The sequence below is a fragment of the Melopsittacus undulatus genome, chromosome 2 (genome assembly GCF_012275295.1).
Source record: "Melopsittacus undulatus isolate bMelUnd1 chromosome 2, bMelUnd1.mat.Z, whole genome shotgun sequence".
Taxonomy (NCBI): domain Eukaryota; kingdom Metazoa; phylum Chordata; class Aves; order Psittaciformes; family Psittaculidae; genus Melopsittacus; species Melopsittacus undulatus.
The window spans coordinates 100,749,365-100,760,149 of record NC_047528.1 but is presented as its reverse complement, the minus strand read 5'-3'; the positions used below and the strand labels follow the sequence as shown (position 1 = coordinate 100,760,149).

The window sequence follows — 10,785 nt, the reverse complement described above, 5'->3', positions numbered from 1 at the left end:
TTTGGGAGATGCAAGGGATTTTGTACTGGGTCAGACGTAAGAGCCAAAAGCAAGATTTAGTCTCCATTTAGTAAATTCGTCTTTTTCCCTCAAAGGCACTGGTTCTGTGCTGAATATGAAAATTTGCTGAATGTTGTATTGCTGCGTAGTTGCAGAGAACATAAATTTAGTTTAAATATTGGAAAAGTTTGGAAAGCTTTTCTGTGTAATTCCTCTCTCACCCCTTCCCATACTACATCTGTGTGTTGTAGTCACAAAGTAGTTGCTGAAATCTAAATTTCTTCATGTGTTTCAGCCCAAGCAATGACTTAGCTGTAGCAGTAGTTCATCAGACAGTTTAAAGTCACTCTGCTAGCATTTGTTTTGAAATAATCATGTACACAAATGCATTGTACAACAAATGCATGCCCTGTTAAATTAATGTTGGCAAAACAAGTTCAGATGAAGAATAGCTGCACAGTTAGATCAGCGACCAGCAGGAGAATTCAGAAAATAACCTGAGCTTAGCACCAGTTTAGAATTCCTGTGTCTTATGGCCATAGGCAATCAGGTATGATAAGAGGCCATCTTGCTTATCACACCACAGACCTTCTTGTGCTCCCAGCTGCTACTGACTCACAGATTAACACTGAAAGTTATCATTGCATTTGTGAGTTTTACTTTTCTGATATGAAACATGATACAAAACTAGGAACTACTCTGAAAACAAATTGCCCCCAGCACAGAAGCCCCACTGTTATACAATTCTATTTAGCTAAAATCCCCACTTGCAAGATATACTGTTAAAAAACTCAAGCTAGTGTGACAGGAAACAGGTTTTCACACTATGAGGAAGTCAGCACTAAAGTGGTATCACAGTAACATCTCAGTTGGGGTTTGAAAATCGTGGGTGGTGAATGACAGACCAGGACAGGATTGTTTACAGTTATGTTCAATACAGTGTCAATTTGCCAAATGCTGGAAAGAATGCTGATATGATACTTCACTTACTGAAGGGGAGCAAAACATGTTTGACATCCTCTAAGCTTTGTGTACTCGTTTTTTTGGTTCGAACCAATTTCTGCAATCGTTTTAGTGTTCCCATGGACTCTGCTTTATCATCTGGTTCTGTACCCTGGCAAAAAAACCCAAAGTTGTTAAAAGTATCCAAACCCTACACATTAAAAACTAAAGGTAGCATGGTGCTTATTTTGAAAATGTTAAAGTCTCAGATTCAAAGACTTAATAATTTACACAATGCTTTAAAAGTTAGGCACTTCCTTACATGGGATCAGTAAATACAAAAACATGAAAAAGGCGTCACAAGAAGAATCAAACTTACTTCAGTGTTCATATTGCTGTTTACATATTACTTTTTAATAATAACCCAGTATTACTTAATGCTTAATTCCAGATTAGTTCCAGAAAACGTTTTATTATATGCATCCACTACATTACCCAGAAGCATTTTGTATGCACAGAAATCCAGAGGTGCAGTAAAACCTGTATGGGAGTGTGTTCTGAAATACCAATGTCTTCCTTTATTCAAGGCCTTATTTGTTTTCTAGACTAAATGCCAAAAATGTAAATACAATTCAGATCTGTTATTGCACATTCCAACAGTGTCCTGCTGGAGAAACTCAAGATTAGGGTACCGCAGACTCTTAGAGCTGGAACTTTGTGAACATGCGGCCAACTCACAAGCTTCCACTTATGTTAAAGCAGCTGCTATCCTGCAAATCAGTCCAGAATCACTTGAGTTTTCTTGAATCTGATTCTTAACTTCCCTGTGATCTTCAGAGAGAAATTTCATACTCTGACAGCAAATAACCTCACTTTCATAGTCATTTGCTGTGTTTTGTATGGGATATATGCTTTTCATTAGAAACCAAAAAAGTATATACATTAGAAATTAATAAAACTGCAATTCACTGATGGCTACTTTTTGGATCAATACTATCTGGCTTCTGTGGATGTTTGCCTCTTTACACTGATAACAAATTTGGCCTACTGTGTCAATGGAGTTTTGGAAATATTATGAGTGATTAAGTGCTTGTGCTGATGTTATCAGAAAGTAGAAATGCAGAGACCTCTATTGCACTCTCCCCAACAATTAGGTCACACATCTTAGCTCCTTTCTGCTTCCTCTTATGCATAATCCTTTGAGACAGTCATCATGGAGTTTGCCAGCACAGTCTAATGTGTATTGGGAAGGCTGTTTAGGGATGCGTCTCAAAAGAGATTCTGAAATCCTCAGCTTTCGTTTAGGTTAGAGGCTTTTAACTAAGTCTTAGTGTGAAGCATGTCTGAAGCCCCAGCATTAACATATTATAAGTTACATCCACCCGCTGTAGCAATGATAAGGGAGAGGGTGTATGTTAATTTCAGGTTTAAAAAAAGACCATGGTTCACTTGACAGATAACTGCTTAAAAAGATGGCTGTGCTTCAAGTGCCAAAGGTTCAAATACTCTTCTATGAAGACATGAGGTTCTGTAAGCAGAAATAGAAAGCCCAGGCAGAGGACATTTTCATGTGTATTTAGTTAATTTTGTATAACTAGAAAATTGTGTCAAAATTATAATAAATTAAAGCAGGGTTAGTGAGTCTAAAAATAGGTGTGATGTTCCCCTGTATATTTAGATGTTTTATTTTAAAACTTGAAAGGATTTATACCAAATGATTTGCACTACCAGTTCATCTTGATCCAGCTATAAATTGGCATGAGGACTTAATAGTCTACAGAATCTGCTATATACTCCTCATGTAAGACCAATGGACTAACAATATTAGAAATTGTCTTGAACCAAGCATCAACAAATGAAATAAACATATACCCACATGTGTAAAATAACACACACGCACACAAATCTAAAGCTAGTTTCTTTTTTCAGGCACTGTTCTGATGGAATATTCTTAGCTATGTAAAACATTATTACAACTAGTAGTAGACTATCTCTAGATACACCTGTAATAGTTTCTTTCGTGGCAAGATTCCACTTCTGCTGATAAAGCTATAGTGGCTTTTTTCCTTAAAGATAGGACCTTATGACTCCAAAAGTCCTTCTCTTGCTGAACACATTGAGTAATGCAGAAGTTCTCATAGTGAATAGCACTTGGGTTTAGACTCCTTTCTTCTCAGTAGCGTCTTACATTCCTTGAAGCCTGCAGACTGTCCTGGGAACTGGGACTGAACCACAGGTACATAGCAAGAAGCCAGAGAGTTGAATGTATACACCTTAGCATGTCTCCCATGCCTTTTGTAAGTCATGGCTATATTAGCATTTTAATTTCGATCAGGGGCATACATTTAAGGTGAATTTCACAGTAAACTGTGTTTTGGTCTCAAAGAGACACAGAGTTCATCACAAATGAACTGAAGATGAAAGGTGCGTTCCAGAAGTGCAACTGATGAACTCCAGCTATGTCCAGCAGAGAGGACCTGAACACAGGTAGACCACCCACAATGCATATAGTATGGACATCAGTTCATCAGCACCAGCCACCAGCAGTTCTCCTGTGCTGATACATATTATTCTGTGCTGGTTACTAATAAAGACAAAATAGAAGTGCTTTCAACTTCTGCCATTTGAAGAATTTATTTTATTTTGTAGACTAATAAAACCTAGTGGATTCGGGTTTTAAACTCTTTAGGTCTTCTTGAGGACTTTAAATGTAGAATAAGATGGGTAATGGTTTTAAACTGAAAGAGGGGAGATTCAGGCTGGATGCAAGGAAGAAATTCTTTGCAATGAGGGAGGTGAAATACTGGCACAGGCTGTTCAAAACTGTGGATGCCCCATCCCTGGAGGCATTCAAGGCAAGGCCGGATGTGGCTCTGGGCAACCTGATCTAGTGAAGATGTCTCTTCCTGTGGCAGGGGGGTTGAAGTAGGTGACTTTTGAAGGTCTCTTCCAACCCAGACTATTCTATAATTCTATAAGGTCTCAGCAGATCCATGTTAGAGTTCTAGACTGCTCAGGGCCCTTTTACAGCTTGTATCTGTGTATTCATCATCCACTGTGGGCCAAATCCAAACATCCTTATATTAGTAATATTCTGACTTGTATTTCAAGTCCCCTCTTCCCCCTTCCAAATTCAAAATAGCAGGACTGCAGTTTTACCTTAGTTAAAGAGGGAAATTGAGGTGTTATTTTTCAATCTCTCATTGTGAGATGTCTTTGCAAAATAAATCACAGTGGGTTTAAAATGCTAATATTGTTCTAATTTAAAATCTTTTGTAGTAATAATCATTTGTTCACTTATAAGTAACGATACAAAAGCAACATGATGACTTTGAGTTATGATCTGGGACTTTCATCATGGAGACATCAAGATAAATGGAAGATAATCTATTCAGATAATTTTATTAATGGGAAACTCTAATCCTCTTTACCTTAAAAGCACTCATTTGGTAGAGCCTATTGTTAGTGAAATGTCAGAAGTGCTTAAATAATAAATACAGTAACCCCCTTTTATGGAGAAAAAAACTCATGTAATATCAGTTAATGATGGGACAGCTTTTAAATACACAGTATTTTTATTTACCTAAGCATTCAAATCCAGAAGTTTAGCTGCTTGTCCAAACAGAGGTAAAACATTTTTTGATGTAGAAATCTGACAGACTATCAGGTGAACTGACCATCCTGGTCTCACAGTTTTAGTGTGTGTTCCGGCAACCCTCAGCCACAGCTTAGTGAATGCATGCATAAAAGTGAGAAAAACCTACTGAAAGGTAAGCTCTGGTTCCAGACAATTTTATTTCTGTTTACATTATCCGGAATCTGGTATCTCTAGCTGCTGCTGCTGAGGATATCAGAAAAGTGCAGTGACAGTATGTGCAGTGCTACTGGTTGAACCAGTAATGTAGACTAATTTGGAGTATGCTACTTTCTGGTAGCTTCCTTCTCTGTGGAAGGGGAAGGATCTTCCAAAAGGAACTCTGGGGGAATACTGAAGACCAGTGCACAGAGCAGCAAGTCTCCACTCATAAAAAGCTGTTCATTTAAAATACATTTAAAGACTTTGAAATTTCCACCCCTCTATGTTCTAAGGTCAGAGCATTTGCTCACTTGAATATTATAGCTGTGCTTTTGCCCAGTCTATAAGCAAAGCTATCTATAGGGAAGAAATCTCTCATGAATAAGAATATTCTTTATTTCCCCACTTAATGGGTTTTAGCCATGAAAAATCATGTCACACCACAAATAGAAACGAATGATGTAAAAAAATAAATCACAGGCTGCCCTTTAGCTGCAAATAATTCGCATGAAGTGTGCATGAATTCCTGTGGACAAAAATAAACATTTAAAAAATGCACTCATAAAAATGTATTACAGAAAAAAAGACCTAAATTGTGTCTGTTAAACTATTTCCAGTTTATCCAAAGATATTCTAAATACTTTAGAAATCTTTGCTTACTGAGATGTTATGGGGATTAACCTGGTGACAGAAATTCAGCAATTTGGAAGCTAAGTGTAAAACACTGTTGGTCAGATTCCAGCAATTTCAGTCCTGTTGAGCACTCTCTTTCCTGGGTGTAACTGCATTAATTTCGATAAAAGTACTTGCACAGCATGTCATTTTTCAGCATGAAGAATTTAGTCATGGCAGAGTTTAATCTCTGTGATTTTTCCTCAACTGGTTTGCCTTTCCCAAAGAACTGCAATGATTTAATCATGATTATCTATACATTTAAATTGAGAGTAAATTGTAATAGTGAGAAGACAAAAATTATTGGATGTTTTCTGTGTCAGTGGTGCTATCATGATTGTATCATTATTGTTTAATTTCTGGAACGTTCCAGTAACACCCTTGCTTCACAGAATGAATGTTAAAATAATACATCATGATAGAGAACTTTCTGCTTTATTTATACAAAAAGCTAGTTCTGTAAAATGTATTGAATTTGGATAAATTTTATGCTACAAAATGTCAGTAAAGCCACAGACGAGTAATCTATGGACAAACAGTACAAATTTTTTTCATGTGAGCCTGCCCCGTATACATATCCAACCTTTATATATTCTCATTATTTAGTCTGGTATTCCAGCTACACAAAAATGACTGCAGAGTCAAACTAAACAGGCTATGATTATAGGCAGATTTTCTCCTGGGAATCACAAAGCAATAAGAATAAGATATTCTATAAAAGATAAAGAAATCTCATGATTTATAATATGGATATGGATAAAGACCTTTCAACTTTTGCAAAACAACACACAGTAAAGGCAATCCTAACTAAACCATCATGTTCTTCTAGGTCACTGGCTGTTGGTGAAAAAAAATGAACAATTTTCATGGCAACTCACCATTTCACTGTTACCAGCCACGCTTGGAACGTGAACTCGTGGTGGAATCCACTGCTCATAATTTATCACCTAGATGGTAAGAAAAGTAAAATAAAAAATCCAACATAAATAAGATGAATAAACATAATTAGTATCACGTCACTGAATACAGATTGAGAGCTCGGCAGTCTGTCAGCCCAGTGCTGTGTGCATATAAAAGCAATGGCTGACATACGCTAGCTGTTAGCCATTGAAATCAGTTCGATATTGAGCTGTCTTAATTTCTTTAGTTATCTGGGACTCAGTAACATCTTTGAGACATCACAGCATATATGGTACAATGGCAGAGCCATGCATTAACTCATGGGATGTTTCCTTTCTCAGTGAGCAGGAAAGCCACAGAAGGCTTTCCTCGGCAGCAAACCCCCAGCTGAGGAGCAAGTGTCACCAAGGCATTTCTAAAAAGGGTCTTGTTCAGTCTGCCTCATCGTGTCTGGGATGTTGAGCCCCAGGGGTGTGAACTTGAATGGGATTAACAATGCAGAAAAAAATGGGAGGATCCCCAGAACTAAGCACAGACAAGACTATATACACTTTCATCATCTGCCCATAATCCATTTCTTGGTCATAGCGTCCTCGTGCTAGGAGCACCGTGAGAATACACTTTCCCTGGGGCACTGATGCAGTCCCTAGCGGGCAAGCATGACAGTGCTTATAACTTATCAGCGAAAGTAATGAACACTAGCCTTTTTTCTTCATGAATATGAATGACACTTTGAAGGCTGATTGCAACCTAAGAATTTATGTGAGAAATGAGGCATGAAACATTTTTGAAAATGTATTAGCCCAAAGACTGCATTACTTCATATTTTATGTCCTTCCCAATATGCTACAAAGGGTTTGACCCATTAAGGGAGCCCTGCTAGACATGAACAAACAAGAACAAAGATATGAAAAATAAATGCAGAAAGTAAAGCTATTTTTGATGTTAAGGTATTATTACTACAGTGTTGTTCATGCTGTGTCCCTCAACCTGCGTTTATGTTTTCCAGCACTTACAGAATGAATGGAAATAAATGAGCGTCTACTTACGAAAGCACTCAGAGATACTTATTTGCTCTCTTATTTTAGCAAGAGGATAAAAAAAACCCAACAAACTATAATGTTCATTCTTTGTGTTAAATGAAATTCCCAGTATTTCAGTTTGTGCCCATTGCCTCTCGTCCTGTCACTGGGCACCACTGAGAAGAGTCTGACTCTGTCTTCTTTACTCCCCACCTCAGGTGTTTGTACATATGTATAAGGTTCTCCTGAGCCTTCTCTGCTCCAGGCTGAATAATCCCAGCTCTTTCAGCCTCACCAGGTATGACAGGTGTTCCAGTTGCTTAATGATCTTCACAGCCCTTCATTTGATTTATTCCAGTATTTTCCCTATTTGTTTTGTATTGGAGAAACAATAAGCAGAACCATTACCCATATGCGGCAGGTCAGCTCAACACTGCTGAGCAGACTGGAAGAATCACCTCCCTCAACCTGCTGGCAACTCTCTGACTAATGCAGCTTAAGACACTATTGGCCTTCTTTGCTCCAAGGGCACATCACTGGCTCATGGTCAAGACTCCAGGACCTTTTCTTCAAAGCTGCTTTCCAGCCAACTGGCCACCAGCCTATATTGGCAGAAGAGGTTATTCCTCCCCAGGGTCAGGACTTTGCACTTCCCTCTATTGAACACCATGAGGTTCCTGTTTGCCCAATTCTTCAGTCTGTTGAAGGCTCTCTGTTGGGCAAGCACAACTTTCTGGTGCATCAGCCACTTCTCCCGGTTTTGCACTAACTGAATTTGCTGAAGGTACACTCTGTCCCATCATTTATCTGAACAATGAAGATGATAAACAGTACTGGACCCAGGACTGACCCTTGTGGTAAATCATTAGGAACTGGTTCCCAGTGGGACTTTGAGCCACTAATCACATTCCTTTGAGTCCAACAGTTCAACCTGCTCTCAGTGCATCTCACTGTCCAATTTTCTAGTCCTCATTTCATTTGTTTGTCCATATGGGAGTTATGGGGGAGAGTGTTGAAAGCCTTAGTAAGGTCAAGATAAAAAACATTAATTCTTTCCCCGCTTCCACCAGGCTAGCCATTTAATTGTAGAAGGCTCTCAGGCTGGTCAGGCATGATTTCCAGTTCATAAATTAATGCTGACTACCCCCAATCACCTTCTTGTCCTCTGTATGTTTAGGAATAGTTTCCAGAAGAATTTGTTTCATCACATTACTAGGGATAGAGGTAAGACTGACTGGCCTGTAGTTCCCTGCTTTTTCTATCTGTCCCTCTTGAAGACAGAAGTGACACCCCTGGCAGCTTCCACTTCAACTGTGTGAGCTATCCCACTGTATTTCTGTGATCCTGAGACCACAGCTTTGCAGCTGCATGCAGACCTCTAATTCCTCGTGTTTGCTCCCCATACTGTGTACATCAGCATTTGTGCTGGTTTGCAGAAGTGTGAGAGCTTCCCCCATAGTGCTCTTCTCTCAGTATTTCCTTATTCGTGTGGATAATGCAGTACAACAAATGAAAAAAGACATAATGAGACTATTTTGAAAGCTGAAAAGGGCATTATATCACTGTTTTCTTGATGATAATGAAAGCCAGATGTAATAATCACTAAAACTCAAAATAATGCCATTGACCCTGAAATTTTTAAAAAGCAAGTTGAATAGGTCTTAAATTGGTACCAAAGCTTGGAGGTATCCAAGTCTTTACAGCTCCTCAGTCGCATGCCCCAAAAAGCATACTCAAAAAACTAGAGAAGTCAAAAATAGAACTTTGCTTTTAAAATGAGGTGAAGGTTCATGGGGAGATGCTTTAATGGATTTTAAAGAAACTTATACTTAAAACCCCATAAGCCTTATTTCCTGTTATTGCTTCTTCCCCTTTTCCCTCCATATTTTATCAAGTCTGGGAAATGGCCTCTGAGATCTTAACCGGGAATCAATTGAGAGGCTGTCATGGCAGTATAGGGGTAGAGCCAGAGATTTGTCACACTGAGGAAAGGACTGATGAGGGAAATCAAAGAATAATCTGTCTTCTTTATACCTACAAGGTGAGAGAAAGGGAAAAATAGAATGACAAGAGGAAGAGTAAAGAGTTCTTTTCTCCTTTCCTTCCTCCTCACCTACATTTTGTCAGTGCAGAGAGGAGGTAATCGTGGGAACAAACTAATACAGAGATAGATAAAACCCTGAGGGAATGCAGGAGAAACCTGGAACATACTGACTTTCAAGTCACCAGTTCCTAATATGCAGATCACTTGACTTTTCTTTTTAAGCCAGATTGTGTCTCTAACCTACACTGGAGCTTAGCACAGTCTAATGTCTGGGTCTTCACAGCTCTCTGTCTTATCTCAGATGCCTTCAGGGTGATGCATGTACATTTTTTTCCTACTTTTAACGTAGGCATCCAAAAGGACTCCTGACACTGTTTAGGATCAGCAGAGGAAACGCAGCTTGGAGTCTTTTAAAAAGCGTAATGCTCACCTTGAATATAATACCTTCCCCCTAATGGAAAATTGGGCCAGATTTCCAGCATTTAAATAATTTACTGTATTAATTCATCATTTAGACACACACATAGGTGTGTGTTACACTCTTTTGTCAGATTCCCAAACTGAGTAAACTGTTATGTCTTGTGAAACCAGCAGAGCTAAGCTGATTTGCAACAGATATGAACTGGTTATTTAAATAACATATTATCAGGGCAAACATTGGTCTGGGAAAGAAATAAAAAGCAAATGCCAGTCATTTTAATTCCAGAGCTAGAAGTCTTTCTGTTCATCCCTCTGTTCCTCACCAGCTGATGGGTTCTTACCTACTTTTATGTTATTATTATTATTATTACTATGCAAGCCCAAGGATCATAATTCCTTAATTGCTCATACTAGTGGGATAACTAAAGTAGTAGTGTGAAGAGGAGATGCAGTATATGCTTATAGAAATTCAGAATGCATTACGATACATATGCCAGTATGGATCATGTAAGACTGATCTTAACACTTAGTATAGATCTTGCTAGACAGAATTCCAGCACATAATTTTAACAGAAAAGTATTTGCTCAGGAAAAGAAAACATTTTCAAAGTATTAAACCCTATATGATCTCCATGATGAAAATGGTGAGCAACATATGTAGTCAACAAAGTCTTGTTTTAAACTGCTTCTAAAAAGCAGAGGTATACTGACTATGAAGTTTAGACTAAGTAAATACTTACTGAAAGCAAGAAATATGCATTTTATCTGAATGAAATTTTAGATTCTGAAAAAAAATAAAGAGTATTCTTTCACCTGGCATGTTGTTTCTTCTATCTTCTTTCCTTGAAGCAAATGTATCCCATCACCAATAATATTATCTTTTGTGAATGACAGCAAAAAAAGAAAAAAAAAAGAAAAAAGAAAACATGCTTTAACATGTCCTGGTTTAAGTTTTTCTGAGGTAAATAATTTAATTTGATGTTTTCAGA

The 10,785-nt window shown here is 38.1% G+C and overlaps 1 protein-coding gene across 1 annotated transcript in view; it reads right to left on the bottom strand.

Annotated features, from left to right (window-relative positions):
• Positions 1-982: 982 nt before the first annotated feature.
• Positions 983-10,785, bottom strand: part of SAMSN1 (SAM domain, SH3 domain and nuclear localization signals 1) — a 34,403-nt gene continuing 24,600 nt past the window's right edge. Inside the window, exons 7-9 of the mRNA XM_031051336.2 lie at positions 10,610-10,674; positions 6,289-6,357; positions 983-1,114 (exon numbers count right to left, since the gene is read on the bottom strand). Of these exons, the coding sequence (XP_030907196.2) occupies positions 983-1,114; positions 6,289-6,357; positions 10,610-10,674 (266 nt within the window). The remainder of the gene's footprint in view (positions 1,115-6,288; positions 6,358-10,609; positions 10,675-10,785) is intronic.